The 23,519-nt window shown below is 33.5% G+C and overlaps 3 protein-coding genes across 5 annotated transcripts; all 3 read left to right on the top strand.

The window, feature by feature from the left end:
* Positions 1-7,198: 7,198 nt before the first annotated feature.
* Positions 7,199-17,251, top strand: LOC110687438 (fumarylacetoacetase-like). Of its 3 annotated transcripts, XM_021864086.1 has the most exons (17): positions 7,202-7,762; positions 9,616-9,694; positions 9,880-9,938; positions 10,029-10,153; positions 10,237-10,311; positions 10,660-10,738; positions 10,928-11,027; positions 11,109-11,168; positions 11,271-11,341; positions 11,537-11,599; positions 11,774-11,835; positions 12,240-12,336; positions 12,443-12,568; positions 14,813-15,013; positions 15,402-15,524; positions 15,841-16,052; positions 16,143-17,251. In XM_021864086.1, exons 1-16 carry the CDS (start codon positions 7,559-7,561, stop codon positions 15,961-15,963), a joined length of 1,647 nt encoding a protein of 548 aa, XP_021719778.1. In that variant the 5' UTR covers positions 7,202-7,558; the 3' UTR covers positions 15,964-16,052; positions 16,143-17,251. The 3 variants fall into 3 exon arrangements, with proteins under 3 accessions (XP_021719780.1, XP_021719779.1, XP_021719778.1); XM_021864088.1 differs by lacking the exons at positions 15,402-15,524; positions 15,841-16,052; positions 16,143-17,251 and adding an exon at positions 13,901-14,120 and having other exon boundaries at positions 7,199-7,762; positions 14,813-14,940; XM_021864087.1 differs by lacking the exons at positions 15,402-15,524; positions 15,841-16,052; positions 16,143-17,251 and having other exon boundaries at positions 7,199-7,762; positions 12,443-14,120; positions 14,813-14,940.
* LOC110687536 (mannan endo-1,4-beta-mannosidase 6-like) lies at positions 16,010-16,555 on the top strand. Its single transcript, XM_021864195.1, has 2 exons — positions 16,010-16,052; positions 16,143-16,555. Exons 1-2 carry the CDS (start codon positions 16,010-16,012, stop codon positions 16,553-16,555), a joined length of 456 nt encoding a protein of 151 aa, XP_021719887.1.
* Positions 17,252-22,542: 5,291 nt separating the features above from the next.
* LOC110687537 (acyl-CoA--sterol O-acyltransferase 1-like) lies at positions 22,543-23,094 on the top strand. The gene has a single exon (XM_021864196.1). It carries the CDS (start codon positions 22,543-22,545, stop codon positions 23,092-23,094), a length of 552 nt encoding a protein of 183 aa, XP_021719888.1.
* The last annotated feature ends 425 nt before the right edge of the window (positions 23,095-23,519 follow it).

Here is a 23,519-nt window from a genome sequence, read left to right on the forward strand (position 1 = left end):
ATGGTTCCGGACCACTATGGAGTTAGCGATCTCAGTGATCGTGAATGGGGTGTAACCTTCACACTCGTGGATGGTTTACAAGTTCCTAAAACTTGTTGGCAACTCTTTTATCTCTACTTCTTTTCCTTTGGACGCCACCATGCTTAAATGCATGATCATAGTGGGGCTCAAAGTTATTGTTTGAAATATTCCTTACACTTACCCTTCTCACATTAGTCTCCATGTTTTGATAACCTATTAAACAGGCTGAAAGCATGATGTGTCACTTTAAGATTGATTTGCTTTTAAAATAATAATACAAAAAAAAAAAAAAAAAAAAACCTTCTTCCCTAACCTCTCTCCCTTCCCTATATTCCTGCCCTCCATAGCCTCCATACTCTACAAAACTGCCTCCACTCCCACAAAAACATTCATCTCCTTGAATTAACAGCAAAATACAACCCCTCAAAAACTTAAAAAATTAAGAAAAAAGGCAAGTTGTGGAGTTGGGCATAGCAACGTCGCGGTGTAGTTGCCATTAATGGTTAGCTGGAGAAAATGGGTCGGACCTTTTTTAGTCTTCTTTTTGGTCAAATTAGGCTAGGAAATGAACAAAAATCATGTACTTTTGCTTTGATTATCACATTTCAAGAGTTATTAAATCCTAATCTAATCCTTAAATTCAAATCAACATTGCAGAAAAATCGAAAATTCCGTCAATTGCACTATCACAACTTAATTGGTAGAATAAATCTACAATTTTTTAGTTTAAATTTAGCAGATTTTCAATTTTGAGAAGCAGAGGAGAAACAGGGGATTAAATTGCATATGAAATCACATTGCAGACTTCGTTGCTTTTGATCTTCAAGAAGTTAGATGGAATTTGGAATGGTATTGTTTTGATAGTAATTGTGCAATGCCGCAGATGTTTCCCTTTAACTTTAGAAGTGAACATCCAAAGCAATTAACTATGAAGTACGGAGTAGTATGCAAGAGAAGGGGTTGATTGGGCCGCCGTTGGAGTGGAATGACAGTGCTAAGGTTATGGAAATGGTGGAGGGAGAAAGAAAGGGTGAAATGTACAGAAAAGGAGGAGGATTAAAAATAACGACATCATAGGTAACTGGTAAGAGAGACTATTTTGAGAAGGGCACCCAATAGTTGGGATTATTTTAGATTAAATGATAGTTGAAATTAATTTGAGAAGGACATTAATAGTTTGGATTATTTTTGTTAATTTTTCCTAGATTTTACTCTAAATTAGCTAAGCATTTATCAACCACATTGTTTCCCCAATTCAACGATTAATAACCAATTAAGAATAATGATCATTAGTCCTCAAACTATACTTCTACAAAATTCAACAATCAAATTAATTCAATTAAACAGAAATGAATCAAATGAGGATAAAGATGATGGAGAAAATTAACCGCATTTAGAACAAAGCGTCAGTTGATTGCAATTGCTGCAGTAGAGATCGTTGTTTGTTCCAGATGTTAGCTTCAGGGAATTCAACATGAAATCGAGCCACATTGCTGAGGTTTTGTGGGAGGAATATCTGGAAATTGGAAGAGGATTATTCAGAATTAGGGATTATAGTCGAAGAACTAAGATTTGTCAGTTTTTTTTAAGAGATTATTTTGCCGCGAAACAAGTGAGCCAAAAAGGGGAAGGAGGTGGCAAAGATTTCATGAACATAAAAGGTTTTGGCTAAGCCCATTTCGTTCCTAATTTTATTGTTTATGTTTATCATTAAAAAAAATGTTTTAAGAATAGGTAACTTGAAAATATTAATTTCAAAATTTTTTATATGTGGTTGGGATTATTTCATTAGTGTTATACTCCTTCTGTTTTTTTTTTATAAGCTAGAGATACTATTAATGTCCGTTTTTTTATAAGCTAGTGTTCCATTTTTGGAAATCTCTTACAATTTAATAATATTTTTTTACCCACCAATGTCCCCACTCTTTCTTACTTTATTATTTCTCACTCCTTCAATGGCCCCACTCCCTTTCACACTAATTTACTTTTCAATAAAATAAAAATCTTATTTACCCCTACTAACATCTTATTTTATTATCTTTAAAAAAAAACATCTTATTTTATTAAATCACCGAAAACTCCGCGCAATCTCATCTCTAGCAAAAAAAAAAAAAAAGAGGGAGTAAGAATTACTCAGTTAGTATTACAGGATTATTTGATCGGTGTTATACGGAGTAGAAGTTACTTTGTTTTTTAACAAGCGGCCACAACCGCACACAAGACTTGTGCTTTGGTTTTGCATGGCTCATTTAGTACTCTGTATCAATTAATTTTTTACTAATATATATTAAACGGGAAAAAAACAAAACAAATGTTACCACGGACGGGGTTAAATCTTATTAAAATAATCATTATGCACAATTTTCTTGGTAACAGATTGCATTGAGATGAGGGATTAGTAAGTTAGTAACTAGTAAGTATAAAGATAAATTTGGGCAAATATTTTAGAAACATAAAATATACATGAGTAGACACACTAAGATCGTGTTCTGATCATCATATTTCCATTAAATACAGGTTAAGATTAATGAGTTCAAATAAGAATCATTAAATAAATCCGACATAAAGTACTTTTTTTTTTTTTTCTTTTTGATGTTTAATAATGATTAAAATAAATTCCAATTAACAAGCTATGGTCAAATATGTTCATACCAGATAAATAGCAATACAACAACATTTTGTGCATAGTGAATCGTAAACAATGTACACTTGCTCGTATGATCTAATCCCTTTGTTATAAAACCATTAGCACACTATAATTTTTTTCACTATTACATACTAATTTTGACTATACTTTAATTTTTGAGTTAAACTTTATATTTGGAAAGAAATTAAAAACCTGTCAAAAAAGGAGAAAAAAGAAAACCAATTGATATATATATATATAGGGGAGGGATCTGGTAAGAACCCCTCCTTATATAAGAACCCTATTTATATAAGAACCAATCTCAGCCGTAGGATTAGATTGGGATGAGCGGTCAGGATTAAAAAAAATAAAAACCACTTTAATCTTTCAAATAAAAACGTAACCCATGACTTTCTCTCTCTTTCTTAATTGTCCATGACTTTCTCTCTCCTCAAACTCCCAAAAGCTGCCATTGATGCTGCAATTCAAAGGTTTTTCAACGATTTTCCTTCAATTTTCCGCATAAGTTCTACGACATTAATAATGAAGCAAGTTAAATTGTTTAATCAAAGTACTAATTTGTTCGTCAATTTTGTATGATTGATTTCGTCATTCTTTTGCGATATTTGGCGATTTTATGTTAGATTTCTATTTGATTTCAAGAAAATAATATTTTTTAGATTTCTTCGTTTTTCTATTTAAACTTATTCATTTTTTATGGTTTGATTTTTGTGCGATTTTTTTTGGGGCGATTTTTTTGGTTGTTGATGTCGTTGTTGTGTGGGTACTTCTATTGTTTTGTGGCTGCTATGGTGGTGTGAATTTGGTGGTGATTGTTGGCTGTGATTGGTGGCAGAGGAATGAGAAGGTTGGTGATGTTGGTAGAGGTGGAGGGTTTTGCGTGAGGGAGCAGCAGGGGGTAGGCCGAATTGGGTGGCTGTGAGTGAGGGGTGTGGATTGGAGATGCGGTGTAGGATAAGAGAGGGCGTGGTGAAGGTTTAGTGGCTGAGCAGCAAGGGAGAACATAAAAAAAAATTAGAGCACAGGTTTAGAACATAGGATAAATTTAGAACATAGGGGAAAAAAATTAAAGCACATGTTTAGAACATAGGAAAAAAAATTTAAAGCACATGTTTAGAACATAGGAAAACATTTAACATAGATAAAAAAAACATTAGAACAAAAGAAAAAAATTTAGAACATATGCAAAAGAAAATTTAAAACATTTGAAAAAAAATTAGAACATAGGCCGAAGAAATCAAAATATAGAACATAGGTAAATTTAGAACATAGGCTAAATAATTAAAAAAAAAAATTAAAGGCACAGGTTTAGAACATAGGAAAACATTTAGAACATAGACAAAAATACAATTTAGAACATCAGAAGAAATGTAGAGTATACGTTTAGAATAAAGGAAAAAAATTAGAACATCGGAAAAAAAATATTAGAACATAGGAAAAAATTTTAGAACATAAAAATAATATTTAGAACATAGGAAAAAAATAATATTTAGAACATAGGAAAAAAAAAATTAGAACATAGGTAGAAAAAATTTAGAACATAGGAAAATAGAACTTTAGAACATAAGTAGACTAAATTTAGAACATAGGAAAATAAAACTTTAGAACATAAGTAGTAGACTAAATTTAGAACATAGAAAAATAAAACTTTAGAGCATAAGTAGACTAATTTTTTTTTTTGACGAGAAGTAGACTAAATTTAGAACATAGGAGTAGGCAAAAAAAACTTCAGAACGTAGGAAAATAAAACTTTAGAACATAAGTAGACTAAATTTAGAACAGGATAATAAAACTTTAGAACATAAGTAGACTAAATTTAGAACATAGGAAAATAAAACTTTAGAACATAGGAGTAGGCAAAAAAAACTTTAGAACATAGAAAAAGAATATTCTGCCTATGTTCTAAAGTACGTAGTATGATTATACGAATCTTTTTTATATTCTCGGTCATGCTTTAGAACAAATTCAGTCAATTTTAGAACAAATTTAGTATATTTTAGAACATATGCTAAACCTATTAGCTCAATTGGCAGAGCACTATGCAAATGCATAGAAGATGTAGGTTCGATTCCTACATAGGTTAACTCTAAAAATAATTTCAAAAAGAAAATTAAATTAGCACTAAGTTATATTTTGTACAAGAATAAATTGGTTGATCGAAATGATTAACGACTATGGAAACTTTGTTACAACTTAATTCACATACAAACTCTTGTCTCCACACTATGAAAATGAACCTACGTGGGATTCGAACCCACATCTTTTGCGCATTTGCACAATGCTCTACCCGTTGAGCTAGTAGGTTGATGTATTTAAAGTATTCGAACTAAAAAAAATTACAAAAAAGATAGACATTAAGTTTGCTTATACTGTCATTAGTAGTCCTTTAGTGCACATTTTGGGAGGGCAAGGACTATCCCATGTTAAGACTAGTACTAACCAAGCAAGCTTTAAGACAGACATTAAGTTTGCTTATACTGTCATTAGTAGTCCTTTAGTGCACATTTTGGGAGCGCAAGGATTATCCCATGTTAAGACTAGTACTAACCAAGCAAGCTTTGACAAAAATATGACTAACAAATAAGGGTAATGCTTAAATAAGAAAGTATACTCATGATTGATATGCATATTATGTGAGGTTGTTCGAGAAGAGTACACTTGTAGTGCTCATATGATATGCATAAGTGATGATATAGTATGCCCAAGTATGCAAGTAATCAAAATCATATTCTATTTTTAACCCTAGATTTCACAATAATAAATTATTTAAAGTTGCAGCTAATTCAAACAAATCAACTTATGACATAAAAACATTCATTTAGATGCAAAAAGAACTATATTTGTTCAAACTTGCAGTCGATTTAAGGACTCAACTTCATAATAAATACTACCATACTAAATAGTCCTTGCTAGAAAATGCTTAACAACCAAAAAGATATAGATCAATCTTTACAACATAAAGATCAAACTTTTGAACAGAGGGAAAATTTAGAACATATAGAATAACTTTGGAACATAGAGAGAAAACTTTAGAACATAAAGAAAAACTTAATAACATAAAATGATAAACTCTAAAATATATAAGCTAAACTTTAGAATATATGTAGTAAGCTCTAGAACATAAAGAGTAAATTTTAGAATATTAAAGATTAACTTTAGAACATAAAAGGATAAACTTTCGAACATAGTGGATTTGATCCTATGAACAATAACTAAATGGGATCCCAATAAGGCAACAAATTAACCAAGGTCTATCAAAGGTTGTACTTTTCTAAAAAAAAACAAAAATTATATGATGAAATTAAAATTATAAACCTGAATTGAGATCAACAACGATATTAAAATTACAAACAAAATCAACATTCAAAAAAATTGCAAAGTAGAAATTAGAATGAACCAAGCAACCAAACCAAGAGTATGTAATTTTGACAACCAAACTAAGCAATCAACCTTAGTATTATATTTAAACAAGATCTGGAATGATTAGAACAAAAAGAAAAACAAGCAAATCAAACTGAAGAACAAAAAAACGCAAAAAAATCGATCAAAAGAAAACAATAATGAAAAACTACACAATCGATTGAAATTGAATAAACAAAACTTGATATTCAACACAAAAATCAATGAAATTATAATTCGAATCAAACATAAATTCAATAAAAAAAATTATAGAAATTATAAGATTGATAAATAAACCCTAATTTAACATCATACCTTTAAAATAACACCATAACAAAAAATTTGTAAAAATTGATGATGATAATCAATGATATGTTGTAGGGTGAAGGGACTTTAGCAATAGTGAAAATTTAGAACATAAACAAAAAAAAAGAAAAAAAAAAAGAAACTTTAGAACATAGGTAGTAAAAATTTAGAACTTAGGAAAAAAAAACTTTAGAACATAAGTAGACTGAATTTAGATCATAGGCAAAAGAATTTAGAACATAGGTAAAAGAATATTTAGAACATAAGAAGAAGAAAAAAAACTTTAGAACATAGGTTGGAAAAATTTAGAACATAGGAAGAAAAAAAAAAAAAAAAAAAAAAAAAAAAAAAACTTTAGTATATAAGTAGACTAAATTTGGAACATAGAAAAAAAAATTAGAAAATAGGTAGACTAGATTTAGAACATAAGAGTAGGCAAAAAAATTTAGAACATAAAAAAAGAATTACAGAAATGCCATTACTAAAGGATGGTTTTAGATGGTTGGATCAAAACTAATAAATGGTTGAGATTGGTTCTTATATAAGATTGAGTTCTTATATAGAGGAGGGTTCTTACATGAGCCTTCCTCTATATATATATATATATATATATATATATATATATATATATATATATATATATATATATATATTGAAACAAATGTTAATGTAAAGCCGATAATTAAAGCGTAATCTTAAAAAAAAGAAAAAAGAATTAGAGCATAAACGATGATTAGAGCTATCGTGGAATTGGTGATGGAGCTGGTTGTCAAGGTGGAGCCGCGGTGGTGATGCCTTAGATGGTCAATGTTAGTGATGGCAGTCGTGGTATAGGCGGTGGAGCTGATGGTCAAGGCGGAGTTGCGATGGTGATGCCTTGGATGGTCAAGGACTCAAGTTTAGAGATGTAAGGTCAAATTTTGGCAATTGTGTGAATGTAAGTAATGATGGGGGTATTGAGGTCATTTAATACCACGATTTCATCGTGGCATTTAGCAATTCAAAATCTACTCGTCAACAATTCCGCCGGTTAAATTTGGTTGCCGTGTAATACTCCTACAAGTCCTCCTGCATACAACATTAATTCCGAGTTAGATACCATTCATATTCTTTACTCTCTCTCCTCCACCAACCTCACTCTCTTTTTCTCTCTCTACTCTTTCTCTCTCTACTTCGCCGGCAAAAATGGCGAGGAAATCCTTCATCGACGTCTCACCGGAATCCGACTTCCCTATCCAGAACCTTCCTTACGGTGTTTTCAAGCCCGAACCCGCTTCACTTCCTCGACCCGGTGTTGCCATCGGTGACTTTGTGCTCGACCTCTCTCAAATTTCTTCCGCCGGTTTATTCTCCAGTCCACTTCTCAGTGGTTCCGACTGCTTCAATCAGGTCTTCTTTTCATTTTCAATTGTTCAACGATTAAAATTTTGGTCAAAATTGTCAAAAATTAGTCATGCATATTTGATGTTATTGGATTTTGTATGTTGTACTTCCTCCTTTCTATTAATATCGCTCTTATTTGACCATATAATATATTTTATACGTTAAGCAAAATATAGTCATGTGAGATCCTGTTGGATTCGTCTCGTCAAATGCTTTCACAATATCAACTTTTTATAATTTTTATTCTTATACAATTATATATATTTAGCATATAAAATATGCTTTGGGATGCGTAATTTCATCATTGTTGCAATATTAATAGAAGGTAGGAAGTATGTTTTAATTTGTTTATATTTGTGTGGATTTTTGTGTTGGATTTTATTTATGTACCGTGAATATGTTGAAATTGTGCTGTGGTTTTATGATATAGAATTTTGAAATTATAAGTCTTGTATACAACGGTTGTATAGTAATTTGTACACACGGCAACGTAATTAGTCACTTCGGAAGTTCAGATAATGTAAATGTAGTCACCTTTTTGCGAAGTTGACTTTATGTGATTGCGGGTAATGAAGTGTTATGAGATTATGATGTGAGTACTGTGACTTTATGATCAAAACTGTAGGTATTGGATACAACAAGTGTATTGTAATTTGTACATACTAGCATACTTGATCACTTCAATTTGAGAGTCATCTCTTCGCGAAGTTGACTTTATGTTATTTGGGGTGATGGAGCCTAATGTATACTGTATGATACATTCGGTGTACAGTAGTTTTTGTCATAAGGTTCTTGAATTTGTGCTGAAAATTTATTTTGTTAGTTTAAGCGTTGGGTTAAGGATGGTTTACTCGAGTTTATCAAGCAATTTATGTATCTAAGAACAATTTTTTGTGTTGAAATTTTAGTACGTAATTGTCTCTAATGGTGAATTCTGACCAATAGATGATTTGTTTAAATTTTAATATGGAAAATTTCTATAATCAGTGTAATGGACGGCTTCAACACTGATAGTTGTTTGGATAGAAGGAAATGAAAGGAAAGGAAGGGAAGAGAAAGGGAGGAGGACAAACTCTCTTGTTTGGGTAAATGATTGGGGGAAGGAAGGAGAAAGAGAGGGAGGGATCAATAAGCATAATCCCGATCCCTCCAAAATTGGAGAGATTTGGAGGAAAAATGGAGCTCACCTCCCCCCTCCCTTTCTTTTCCCTTCCCTTCTTCCTCTTTCCGTCCCCTTCCTTTCCTTCCTTATTTTCTATCCAAACAAAGCATAAGTTAAAATTTAAAAGTATGGTTCTTTTCCCTTTATTAGTGGAATTTGATTTTTATGTTCTTTCTTTGGTGGGATCTTGAAAAGAGGTGCTGATTAACACCACCTTTATTATTATTATTATTATTATTTTTTTTTTTTTTGTTATACGGTAAGATAGGGGGGTCCCCCACCCTATCACAGGAATTGGGGGGGGGGATGAGGATTGAACCCCCAACCACTTGGGGGGGGGGGGGGGAGATGGAGGGACTAACCATCCCTCCATCTCCTATGTCCTTAACAACTTCTTATTAATGGAAATATTGAATTATATGATGTGCAGAACTCCAGATGCTTGAAAAATGTTTTCTTCGAGATCCATGAATCTATAGTTATTTGTTTTAAATAATGATATTTTTGAACTACTAAGAAACTCTGTTGATAATTTGCGCACTACATTTCAATGTCCTGTGAAAAATTGAAAATCATGTCAAAATATGACATGCAAATACCACATCATGTTCTTTCTTCCAATTCTGTCAATCATTCTTGTTTTAGCTATGTCTTCTATACTAGTGCAAACTGCTTAGCAACTTTGTTATGAAAATAGCCTACACTCAATAAATTTATGGCAATGGGACGACCTGCGTGGAAGGAGGCACGTGCAACCATTCAGAAGCTACTATCAGGTATGCGGGATCTCCTTGTTTCATCTATCTACTTGCTTGATCCATACTAAATCTAACTTTCTCAATAAAAGGAACATAAGCTTTGTTGGAATTCCAAGATTTCAACCTGCAAGATTAGGCTGGGAAAATTTTGACCTATTGTTTTTTTTTTTTTTTTTTTTTTTTTTTTTTTTTTTTGGCTACAGAAAGTGAGCCAACATTGCGTGACAATGCAAGTTTGAGGCAGAAAGCACTAATTCCGATGGTAAACTGCTCCTGTGACATGGCAATTTTAAGCTAGACTATTTTATTTACCTGTATAACAGTTCTAAATATTTATAACCTCCTTGTTTAGAGCAAGGTGGAGATGCTTGTACCTATGACCATTGGAGACTACACTGACTTCTTCTCATCCAAGCATCATGCTAAGAATTGTGGGCTCATATTCCGTGGCCCAGAGAATGCCATTAATTTGAATTGGTATGACATGTGTGATATTCCTAAAGAAATGCTGTTGTTAAGCTGGATATGTTGCTCAATGATATTGATTGAAAATTGGGTAGGTACTATATTCCTATTGCTTATCATGGGCGTGCATCTTCTGTTGTCATCTCCGGAACTGATATAGTGAGACCAAGGTCTGATTTCTAGTTGCATTTCTGATCATTTTACTTCTCATTTTCTTTTCCAATTGCATAAGAAATAGATTTCACTGCAGCCAGAATTATTACATATAATTTGTATGCTCATGAAATTTGATACTTCTACAGCTATACTTTTCCCCCAAAAAATGAAAAGAAACGTGATACTTATATATTGTTGGTTCATTTGGTTCATTATATCCTGTTGGTATGCAACATCCCATCAAAAGCTAGCAGCATTTATTGATTGAGCTCTTCCTCTCTTACACACCTCTGTAATTGATATGTCATACAATTTTCTATTCTATTAATTTATCAAATTCATCATTCTGTTTTTCTTATCAGAGGGCAGGGACCTCCAGTTCCTAACTCGCCATCTCCTTACTTTGGGCCCTCACGGAAGTTGGATTTTGAGCTGGAAATGGTATAAGCTGTAGCTCTCTTCTCTACTTTTACTTTATACAAGCATAATATTTTCAGAGTTAAGAGACCATAAACGGTGGAATAAGTTTTACTAAGATACTCTTTTGGTTGTGGAAGTGGCCATGTTTTTTGATATCTGTACATAGTGCTAATCAATAGTCGGATTATGTGGGTTTTTATGATACTGCAGGCTGCAGTAGTTGGTCCAGGGAACGAATTGGGGAAGCCTATTGACGTTAATAATGCTTCTGATCACATCTTTGGGCTTGTTCTGATGAATGATTGGAGTGGTAGATCTATTTCTTAACTTTATTTTACAATCTGGATTGCTTCTATCTGTCAAAAAAATTTACGAGTAAATTTTTCCACAGCTAGAGATATTCAAGGTTGGGAATATGTGCCTCTTGGACCTTTCCTGGGGAAGAGTTTTGGTATGTTTTTTTTTTTTTTTTTTTTTTTCTCCATAATGGTTAGTTAATTTGACTTTACATATTTGGAGTTTATGAAGTAATGAAACATATTTCTTTGTTTAGGTACAACTATTTCTCCATGGATTGTGACCCTAGATGCTCTTGAACCTTTTGTATGTGGTGTCCCAGAACAGGTACTTGATGTATTAGTTATCTGGCCTTTAGGTGATTTTGATTTGTATCAAGGAGTGAAGACCTGAGAAAGATTTATATACAAAATTGAAAATTGTCATTTCAACTTATGAGCTTTCTTGTCTTCAAATTGAACTTTTACCAAACATCCATGTTGATGATAAGTACATTGATTTGGTACCGCTGTGTAACTGTAGGACCCTCCCCCATTGCCATATTTGGCTGAGAAGACATCGAAAAACTATGATATACAATTGGAGGTATTATGTAGTTCTGTTTATAATTTTCAATTCTGACATTGATCCATTCCTGATTCCTAGGTTAGTTCTGCAGTATCCAACATCCTTATGTTGGCTGGCCTGCTAAATATTTGGTATTGAGTTCTAGCTTTATTTATTATTTTTTTTTAATGATTGATATTTTTTGGTTGTTAGGTTCAACTCAAACCTGCTGGAAAGGAGCCTTGTGTAGTAGCTAAGAGCAATTTTAACCATTTGTAAGTATCTCACATCCATTCTTTGTCCTTTCTTCTGTTTGTGGCTCCCATTTGGTAAGTAGTATATATTTGGTATGATTGTAGTTAGAGAAAACTTTTAAAGGTGACACCATTATTTTTAATGCGATACTAATTGGTAAGCTGATAATTACAAATACTGAAATACAGATGGGGAAAGTGTCTTAAAATTGCAAATTATGCCATTTATCTGTTACTAAGTTTTCTGTGGATGGTAGGAGGATATCTACTGTTGTTTTCCTATTTTTCCTGCTTCTGTACTAACTGTAGGGTGTAGTCTCATTTTTTTTGTTCTTACTAGTATGTATGATGTTATCCAATACTAATTGTCTTTTGATGATTTAACCATCTTGTTTGTGCAACTTATTTTCTCTTTTGGGGTTTAGGTACTGGACGGTGACGCAGCAGCTTGCTCATCATACAATTAATGGTTGCAATTTAAGGCCTGGTGATCTCCTTGGGACTGGTACAATCAGTGGTCCTGTAAGTGTTTGTTATGGCTCTTATACAGCTTTCCGGAAATTGAATTTATTGTTGGTAGTTGTGCTAAATTGTTGGGAGATTTTGATCCTGTTTGATTTGCTGACAGGAACCTGATTCTGTTGGATGTTTGTTGGAGAAAACATGGAATGGACAAAAGCCACTCTCTTTGAATGGAACATCTAGGACATTCCTAGAAGATGGAGATGAGGTCATTATTACTGGTGTTTGCAAGGTTTGTTACCTTCAAAATTCCCATACCTTAGAAATTTTCAAATTCGTTAAATGAAATTGGAATTGTGCTCTTATGGAGGTCATTGCATGAATGCATCATTGTACATTCGCTCTGAAAAATGCATACATATGCACATGCTCATTAAATTTGAAGTTACTGTTTGAATGGAACTATAAAATCAAAAAGCAGGACAAAATTCATGAACTTGCAAAACATTGGCTCATTTAGTGGATGATTTAGAATAAATCCTGAATCATGATTAGTCGAGTGCTGGTCACAGGCAATACTGCAGATTTTGTAATTCTGAAGTATGTATACTTTTATTTGAGATATTTTGGAACAGCACAACTATAACTCTGGTATATATGCTCCCCTAGCTAAAACTCTGGTGTTATGCTCCCCTAGCAAAAACTCTGATATCTTGGACATGCTTAGTTGCTTGCTAATATTGATATTTGTTCTTTTCACCTTGTTAAAAATTTGAAATAGTTCAAGTCTAGATAAGGGATACCAAGTTCACTTTAATACTACAAATAAGTCAAGTGATAGTAGATGATGTATTCCTGGGTCATTTAATGTTGTACTAGTCCCCATTTAACCGTATTGTCACCTAAAAGCAGAGGGGGACCTTCCACCGGGACCATTCGGGGCCAGGTCCCCCGTAAATTATTGTAATTAATTAGTTAATAAACTTTTTTTTTGAACGGGAATCAGTTAATGAACTTAAATAACCTATATTTACTTATACTACGTAAAATATTGGTCATGATGATTAGTTTTGAGCGAGGGGTAAAATATTTAAATCCCGGCCCCTCTAATATTTTCGGCCAAGATCTGTCACTGCCTAAAAGAAAATTTCTCAAAATCTTAATACCTTTATGTTGGATTCTAGCAAAAAAAAGGGATATTATTATCATATTTTCATAATCTTACCTGTGAAATATCCCGATTCAATAGGGTCCAACTTAAAAAAAGGGAGAAATAGTAACATGAAAAATTATTCCTTGCACCAACTCTGACGGTTGCCTACCGACAAAATAAGTGTTTGATTTTTTTTTTGACACAAAATAAGTGTTTGTTAACCACACTTCCACTGCACAAAAAACCTCTCTTTCACTTTCCCAAAATTCCATTCTTTACCAAAAACAAAATGAAGAACAACTCCGAATTCAGAGAAAAATACGCGTACCCAATTCTAGGAATAGCTACAATTGCTACACTTCTCTTCCTCAATTTCAGTAATCAGCTCACTTTCGAATTTCCCACTGTTTTTTGGCAAAAAAACATGGGTTTTGTTGGGGTTAATTCCACCAATTTCATCATAATCAACAGCCATTATCAATATGATCAAAGGGTGTATGTTAATGGGTGGAATTCTTATTGGTTGATGGAGGCAAGTGTGTGGGACCCATCAAGATCAAAGGTTTCTAGAATGCTTAAGAAAGGTGCTCAAATGGGGTTGAATGTTTGCCGTACTTGGGCTTTCAGTGATGGGCCCGGCCCGAATTCCTTGCAGATTTCTCCTGGGGTTTTCAGTGAAAGAGTGCTCAAGGTATCTTTTTTGATTTCTCTCTTCTGTTTTTGTGAATTGTCCTGTTTTATCTGTTTAATTGAGCTGTTTGTAGTGATGTAGCATTTATATTGGTGTATAGATAGTTGTAAAGGGTAATGATATAGACAAATTTGATTCCACGCTGTGGTAACTTCTTTCGAGACTTAATCAACTAAGCTAGATGCCACCCCGAGTAATGTAGTACTAGTAGTATGGTAGTTTAAAGGTAGGTGAAATTATGTAGAGAAATAAGGTATTCACTTGTAGGTTTGGAGACTTGTAGGTTATTTGGTTTGTTACTTAGAATATGGTCAAAAAGTTTCTTACATTAGCTTTTGGACCTATAGAGGTTGTTTTAACCATAGTTAATGTTTCCAAATCAAATTGTATGAGTTTGTCTAATCTCTCCCAAGATTTGTTTTTATGATTGATGAGCTTATTCTTTAGCAGTTAGGCTCATGCTATTATGCTATGTGCTGTATCAGAAGTAATGGGGAATGCTACTAAACGTGTACTCGTGTAGCTAATCTAGCTATGAGTATATTAGGGTTCAATGTCACTGACCTGAATTAATCAGTAGATTGAATGAACAACTTGAAAATGATACAATTGCACTTTCGAGAAAAATATGTGGATTTTCTGCCTAACTCATTTAATTAATATGCTATGGTATTGGGTTTTTTATGCAACAGGGATTGGATTATGTGATAGTGGAAGCAAGGAAGAATGGTGTCAGATTGATTCTTAGTCTAGTAAACAATCTGAGTGCATTTGGTGGTAAAGCACAGTATGTGAAATGGGCACAAGAAGCTGGAGTAGTAAATATCTCAACGTCAGCTGATTCCTTCTTTGCAGATTCAACAATTAAGGACTATTACAAAGCTTACATCAAGGTACTTGAGTAACTTGACTATATTCTTGTAGGAGAAGAGCCCTTCTATCTTTTCTAGCTGGCGTTAACAATTTTATAGAATTGAAGTTAATCAGATTATATGTGTTACTGAACTTGCAATTGCCCTTTGGTGTGGTGATATCTTAACCACTAACCAGCATAACTGCATGCAAGTCTGTAATAGTGGTAGAAGTAGAGTAGGCTTGAACATGTACATCACTAACCTGCTGTGAGGGGATTAAATAAAACAGGTTTTTACACTTTACGCAAATGGGTTATTGCTTTAACAGATATCTTAAGCAGAATTATGTTGCTCAGTGACTCATCATCACTTCAGTTATAGCTATCCCAACCTATTTATCTCTTGGCTTGGTTTCTGAATGCTATAGGCCATTGTAACGAGAAAGAACTCCTTAAGTGGAGTTAGATATTCTGAGGAACCAGCCATATTTGCATGGGAACTTATAAATGAGCCGCGATGTGGTTTTGACTCTTGTTCTTCCACTCTTCAGGTAAGCTTTCTATCTAGTGTGTGTGTGTGTTGGGGGGTGGGTGGGTAAGGAGGGTTGGTAATCTAAGAAAGATCAGGCTTTCTCTGTTGGGGTGGCATAGTGTGGCAAGCTATAGCTACATTTGGTGAGAATTGTAATCTAATCTTCAGTAAGCAGTGACTTGCCAAACTGAGCCACCCCTGATTCTGTATTACTTTTTCTTGGTATTTCTGGCCTTTTGACCTTCCTTTTTCATTGAAATGATTGGCACAAAAGATTTATCTCATTCAAGTTATTTGATTTTTCATCAATTACTTATGCATCCTGTTTTTTATAGGCTTGGATTACTGAGATGGTTGCATATACCAAGAGTTTGGACCAAAAGCATCTTGTTACCATTGGTCTTGAAGGTTTCTATGGACCCAAAACTATTGAAAAATCAAAAATAAATCCTGGATAATGGGCTGCCTCGCTTGGAACTGATTTCATACAGAATTCAGCTATTGATGGTATCGACTTTGCTTCAGTTCATGCATACCCTGATAGCTGGTTAGTGAATCGGATCTTTGATAAAATTGACTGCTTGAATCTTCAATTTTTTTTTTCTTCTCATTCCTTACTCTACATGTTAAAATATAGGATGCCACGCAAATGTTACTGCAAAACTGGATTTCCTTTCACACTGGTTGGATTCTCATATTAGTGACAGTGAGAATATCCTGAAGAAACCTGTTCTGTTTACTGAAGTTGGCTACCCATTACATGTGAAAGGCGAAAATGTTCATTATGGTGATAACTTGATGGGAACCGTCTATGATAAAATTTTTGAGTCTGCCAAGAAGGGTCAAGCAGGAGCTGGGTCCTTGATATGGCAGTTGTTGGTTGAAGGAATGGAGGAATTTGGAGACAGATTTTCTGTTGTAGCATGGAATCACCCTTCTACCTATAAACTGATTGCAGAACAATCATGCAGGCTAAAGAGTATCATGTGGAAAAGGAAATCTGCTGGAGAACTTAATGGAGAAGATACTTGCTCCGGTCTTGTGCCTTAGTGGACTGGCATGAATCAGAACTTTAACTCCTCATGTACCCGTGTAGCATTCTAAACATGCCGACTTGGGTATGTACACCTGAGATTTCACTAGGACTGAAAATATGGAAGTTTTCATACAATACTGATTCTGACACTACAGGTTGGATACATAACCTTGTCTATCACCAGTACCCTAGTCCTAGTATATGAAGCCTGAAATTAAATATGCAGAATATAATGGCTGGGCTTTGAAGCTTTTAGTTTAAAGATACCAGTTTTGATGAATTCAATTAAATTATTGGCTGCGGTCAAGGAGAGAATTGAAGAAGGCAGAAGGCCGCAGAACAACATGTGTGCATCGATGTGAATCATAGGCATGTTTTTTTTTTTTTTTTTTTCCCTTTCCCTTCTTCTGTTTATCTCTTTGAATTGTGTATAGTATTAGTATAGTATGGTTCCAAGCATACCTGTAAATGTTGGAGGATTAGTTTCTGTGAGAGCTTTTATTGTTTACATATGTTTATGTCTTGGGAAAGAGGAAATTTTTTTGTAATTTATTGATGGTAAATGAACTTTCAATCTGAAGTGATTTAAGAGCAATGATGGTAGTGATTCACGCTTCCTTTACTCAGAAAAGCAGTGATGAGTTTGAGCTTGAACATGGTTTATGTGAAGCAATGTTTGCGATATTAAAGTAATCACCATCCTTTGTTTTGAATGGGAATTTGTATTTGCTTATTTACATGGATTTACTTTGAGTTGTTGCCAAGCAGCAGTCTCCATTTCTGCCTTACTACATTTTGAATTTTTTGACTGTTAAATTCACCTCAAGCATCTTGTCAGATAACTCGACACATAATTTGGATCCAATTGTGCAAATTCAGAAAACATTTGATTCTGAACACAAGGTTTCATATGAGTCCAGATGGACCTGAGGGTTGGACATGGAATTTGATAGATTTTCATCTGATCATATCATAATACTAATAAAGTATAATTCTGATAAAACTCCATCAAATTAGCATTACTTTATACTAATCATAACTATATTGATTCTGTCTTTGCAGGTTCAACAAGAAAATCTTGGTGTCAAACCAGGGCAAAGAACTGCTGTCAAGAAATTTCAATCAAGATTCATGGAAGCCAAAATAGAAAAGTAAGTAATTCATCTCAATCAAAGACAATTGAACTTGACACACAACATTAAGATGATGAGTCAGTTAGCTCGGAAAAAAAACTAAAAAGAAGAAAAAGAGGCAAAGTACAACTACAAACTGTCCATTTGATTGATCTACATAGCACAGCTGCACCTGCACTTAGACATGCACTTCTTGCAGTCAGATAACTTCGGATACTTATCATTGCAATCGCACCTCTTTATGCACTTAGTCTTCGACGTTCCTGCCCACAGGCATTTCGCCATGCAGCGTAGTGCTGTTGTACACGACGGGCAATCATATTTCATCCTTCTCAGAATGCAGCCTTTGCAATCAGAGCTGTCATCTGGACATGCTGATGCTGGTAGTATTGCTAACCATGAAATCAGAAGCGCAACTAACACGAAAGATTCGAACTTAAGCTTCGTCCTGCCCTCCATGTATTCCTTCTCAAAGTAGCGAATAATGGAAGACTCTAACTAACCTCTATAAAAGATTGCTGTATTGCTTGAGCAAACTTTGTTTCTTTCACTTTAGGAAAGAGCTTATTATAGAGCTTGGATGCTGCAGCTGTAGTGGGCATTTATGCATTGCTTGACAACCATCTGTGACATAGATAGAGGGGTTTGCTTATATCTATGCAGATATGGCAGCTATTTGACAGTAATGGGCTTTGCAGATCATAAATTACACGTAATATTTGATATTCGCCTAGATTATTAAACCAAGTTGGGTAATGTTATATGTAGCCATTAGGGCTAAGAATAAACATATAATATCTTTCCTAATTTGGTATTAATTTAGTAATGCATGACAATTAAAAATCACAAAATCACGCGTAAATCAGTATGTAATTAATGTTATATTTTCATTTTTTTTCTTCTATTTTTAGCTCCTTATATGTAGCCCTAACGATTATGTATATGATAATTAATTACGCTTTTGATATTTTAAAATGTGCTGTAAAAGCTTGATGTTCGCCTAAATTATGAAACTAATAGTAATAAGGATGTTTAAGGCAATCTATAATGCAGAGTATTACATTAATATTTTGATATTGCATTGGTATCCGATACAGAAGTAAAAGTCCATAATACCCCTTGATATCCGAAACAAGGATATCGAATATATCAACTTGTATTTCCTCCTCGGAAAGTTATGTGAAAAACAAAATCGTGATTGATATTATAAATTGTACTGTTTGTAATAAACTTTAGTGAATGCATGTAATTGTCCAATTATTTCGTCCATTCACTAGTAGTTTTGGAGTTTGAAAGTTTAATGGCTATTGTCTTCGACTAAACTATAAACCAAGTTCTAATTAGTAGTAAACTAAGTAAAATTATGTTGCAGATGAGAAAAAAATTTGAAAATTAGAAAAGAACAAGTACTACTTTTACTAAACTTTGGAGGGGAAAAAACCGCTTCCAAATGTTTTGGAAATTTTACTTTACTAAGTTCAACAAAACGATCATTTAAAAGGTTTAATGGTGTGAAAACGTTGGCAAACTGTTAATTAGTTTTTTCATTCATTATGGTCCAAAACCTCTTAATTGATCAAGACAAAATTGTGCACATCTAAATCACTATATGTCGTCCATGACATTTGTTATAGGCTGTTTTGTGCTATATATTTTTGTAATTGTATAACAAAACACTCTTTTAACTTTAATAATTATTTAATCATCAAACAATTTAAATGAAGTTAATGTTAGAATTCATTGATTGCAAGATTTAATACCAGGCCAACTCTCAACCTCCTATATATTGGTATGTGAGATCCATTATCAGTTTGCAGCAACAAAGCTTGTGGCTGTGGTAGAGTTTACTACTGTGCAATTTGTTGCATGAAGTAAATGCGTTCTAAAGGGACCTCTTTACTCTCTTAAAGATTAAACCTTGTTCTTTACGAGTTTTTTTTAAGCTAACGAATGTTTCCAGGGTATTAGATAACCATTAAAATATTTTTCAAAATGGTATTAATACAAGAATGCATGCCAATCACGAGTCAATCGTTGTAATTCATTTCAAATTAGTATTTCTACTTTTAATTATCTTATCCAACGCCTCTAGGACATTTGTTAACTTATGTCTTTTTAAATTCACAAATGTTTTAATGTTTCACTTCATGTGGGTATCAATTCAATTTGGGTCATTGGTTATTTCGGTGCAGGTTAGGTCAACTTTTAGTACTTTTACGCTCAAAAAGTTATTTTATTTGAAAATCGTTAAATTTGTGAATATATCAAACCTTATACTTGTATCTATACTTATTTTGTTTAAACCTTTGTCAATTGATCTTCTAAGATCAAACTTCACTCAAATTTATAAGGTTTACAACATTTGTGTTTATAATCATGATCCAAGTTCAAAATTCAAAATTTAAATTAGGGGTGGTTCTGAGCACGTGTAAGGTGAGAAACCACACAAGGTCTTTAAGTGTAAGAGGCTCACATATTTCATTAAATATATATATATATATATCACCACGTGTAATTCAAATAATGTCAAATTAACTATTCCTAGTAAGCATTGTTGGCCTAAAAAGAGTCATTTTCTCATTTATTTTACTTGGTAAGGAGGATTCTGACCAGATCTCAACCCTCACAGTTTTTTGGTCCAGTATTTGCGGGCCAGCCACTTGAAAGTAGAAGGGAGGGTAAGGTAATCCCTACCCCCAAGTACCCTCACTTGGTAGGATTTGAACCTCAGACCTCTAGGATCTAAAGTAAGAACTAATCTTACCAAATGAGCCAACACTTTATTGTCATTTTCTCATTTATTGATACACATATTTTAGTCTCCGATTCATCTAAAAATACAAACATTGAATTAAGTTTTCAATAAAGTCCTCACACTCGTCAAATCCTTATCAAACTCTAGCCAATATTGGCCATTGGGCTATAGCCTATGGGCTATAGCCTAGCCTATAGGCTATAGCCTAGCCTATAGGCCAGCAACTAACTTCATTTAGAGGTGCTGTGGTGCACATTGCTCCATACAAAAGTTCGCATCATTTTGACTTTTATACTTAATTTACTTTTAAATAGAGTTATATATTAGGAAACGTCGCGGTAAAATCAAAGTGATGTAATTAATTCTTAACCGTGGATATATCAGCTACTATTTGTGTTATTTAGACCTTATATAAGCTTCCCACCTTAAAGCATATAAAGTCAGGAATAAGTCTCCTCACTACAAGCTTAAGTAGTAATATAAATTAGCTACTTCAAACATTTTATAATTTCTAATATTATTCATTAGCAGCGAAATTAGTATTCGTAACTATGTTAAGTGAAGATAATAATGGAGCTAATCCCTGTTACTTAGATTCATCATCACCAATCTCTTTACTCTTACTATTATTGATGTAGTGATGTCATATGGTTACTGCTATTTCTTTGTCACAAAGTTGCGGGCATACTAAGGCTAATTTCTCTCCTTGGTGTATTTTGTTTTACGAAATACTCCGTAATTTTTTTTTTACTAAGAAACTTTTAGTGTAAATTTGATAATATAGCAAAATATCTTAGTTAATAAAACCCGTGTATATTGCCATTGTTATTATTTGTAGCACCGCGTCTAATTCAAATAATGTCGAATTAACTACTCCTAGTCTCCTAGTATATTGTACTATTGTTGTCCCAGAAAGAGTCATTTTCTCATTTTTTTTTGATACACATGAATTAGATTCATCCAAAAATATGAACATTTGATTAAGTTTTCAACAAAGTCCTCACACTCGTCAAATCCTCATCAAACTTCAGCCAGTATAGGCCAGCAACTTCATTTAGAGGTACAGTGGTGCTGTGGTGCACAATGCTCCGTACAAAAGTTTAAATAAGCATATGCGTTAATTTGACTTTTGCACTGTTGTAGTTTTATTTATTTATTTATTTATTTTTTATTTTTTTAAAGTTGTATCATTTTAGTTTTTACGAACTCCTATACAATTTTTGGAGTAGAAACAAAAATAAATAGCGCCTATGTGATAGAAAAGAGATAGAGAGAGTTTATTATTTAAAAAGGAAAGTGATGTAACTAATAATTTGAAAATATCGTTTTAAAAAAGTGATGCAACTTTAAAACAGCGGAGAAAATATTTTTATTATGGAGTTAAATAAATTTAAATAAAGTTGTATGTCGGTAAACGTAAAGTCAATGCGATGCAATTAATTCTTAACCGTGGACATATCAGCTACTATTAGTGTTATTTAGACCATGTATAAGCTTCCCTTCTTAAAGCATATAGAGTAAGGATCATAAGTCTCCTCACTACAAACTTAAGTTGCAACATAAATTAGCTACTACATACATTTTGTAATTTCTAATTAATATTATTCATTAGCAGTGAAATTAGTGTTACTAATTATGTTAAGTGAAGTTGATGAAGGAGCTAATCCCTCTTACTCAGATTCATCATCACCAATCTCTCTACTCTTACTACTATTGATGTCATATGGTTACTGCTACTTCTTTGTGACAAAGTTGCCTAAGGGCGTACCAAGGCTAATTCCACTTGTTTGTGTATTCTACGTTCTTTTTGTTGCCTCTTGGTACTTCCCTTCATCTATCTGATCTCCCTTCGAGGGCTCGCGTCTTTCTTATTTCTTGGATCTCCTCTTTCAAACTCGTACTCTTCTCGTTTGGTAAGGGTGATCTTATTCTTTGTGATAGTTATGTAAACTTTGTGGTCGTTGCCGTTTTCCCTTTTAAAATTAGGAATGAAGCCATCATCAGTACGTGTTTTGTTCGAAAGGGTACTGAAAAGGATCAGATGTACACAACCTTATTTTCTGACAACAGTAGTTTGTTGTCGGAAAATGTATTGCAAATACTAGTACTAGCGATGTCAATATCAATTTTCGCCCTTTCTTTACGTGATGGAATGATATTCCTCCTAGCACTTATCATTGTCGTCCACCAAATGTTGCCACATTTAGAGCCAATACCTATTTTGAAGCAGCCCTATAGAGCTACATCACTTCAAAATTTCTGGGGTAGAAGATGGAACCGAGGTTCTTCAGATATTCTAAGGCACACAATTTACAATCCAGCGCGTATCTTACTAGAAGTTTACGTCGGAGTTGGTCCAGGACAAGTAGTAGCATTGGTTGTCACCCTAGTAGTATCCGGGATAATGCACGAGATAATGTTCTACCACATGACTTGTGGGATGAAACCCACTTGGGAGATGACCAAGCTCTTTGTTCTACAAGGATTTTTTATGGATCTTGAGATGTTAGTCAAGAGGTTTTGGGTACGAACCCTAGGGTGGTCATCGATCCACCCGGTTGTTTCCGTGCCATTAACACTTAGTTTTGTGTTAGCAACGTCATATTGGCTGATTTTTCTCCCTGTTAGGAGAATTGCAGGGGTAGGATGTGATAGGAAGGTTTAGAGGTACCCTTAATGAGAAATATGTCAAATGTGTAAAAAGTTTGAAAAAGATGTGTCTTATTTTTAATTAATTATTATTTATTATTTTTATTCATCACATATCAATTAAATTGCTCTAAGCAATATTGTATGCAATAACAAAGTATTAACTAGGTGTTGGATCACTTATTAGGGAGCTTATCTTAGATCCTAATGGTTTAGACTTCGAATCGTATCATGTGATGAGGGTGCTAAAAGGTAGGTATTTCTTACACTTCCTTCTACTACGAAGTGTATGACCTGCAATGAACTAAAAAACCGTGAGCGTTGAAATGTGGTCAAGCAAAAAAGAAAATATAGATATATTTGCAATAACAAAGTCTATGTCATCCAAAAAAAAAAAATCCCAAAACAAAAAGTCTAAACTTTATGTGAGCCAAATAGCAA

The sequence above is a fragment of the Chenopodium quinoa genome, unplaced genomic scaffold, assembly GCF_001683475.1.
Source record: "Chenopodium quinoa cultivar QQ74 unplaced genomic scaffold, ASM168347v1, whole genome shotgun sequence".
Classification (NCBI taxonomy): domain Eukaryota; kingdom Viridiplantae; phylum Streptophyta; class Magnoliopsida; order Caryophyllales; family Amaranthaceae; genus Chenopodium; species Chenopodium quinoa.

Bases quoted from the DNA above. Each gene is read 5' to 3' on its own strand.
- LOC110687438 (XM_021864086.1), top strand. From the start codon at position 7,559: ATGGCGAGGAAATCCTTCATCGACGTCTCACCGGAATCCGACTTCCCT. The intron at 9,939-10,028 runs GTAAACTGCTCC...CTCCTTGTTTAG, and splicing joins AGAAAGCACTAATTCCGATG to AGCAAGGTGGAGATGCTTGT. The intron at 10,312-10,659 runs GTCTGATTTCTA...TTTTCTTATCAG, and splicing joins ACTGATATAGTGAGACCAAG to AGGGCAGGGACCTCCAGTTC.
- LOC110687536 (XM_021864195.1), top strand. From the start codon at position 16,010: ATGGTATCGACTTTGCTTCAGTTCATGCATACCCTGATAGCTG. The intron at 16,053-16,142 runs GTTAGTGAATCG...GTTAAAATATAG, and splicing joins CATGCATACCCTGATAGCTG to GATGCCACGCAAATGTTACT.
- LOC110687537 (XM_021864196.1), top strand. From the start codon at position 22,543: ATGTCAATATCAATTTTCGCCCTTTCTTTACGTGATGGAATGATATTC.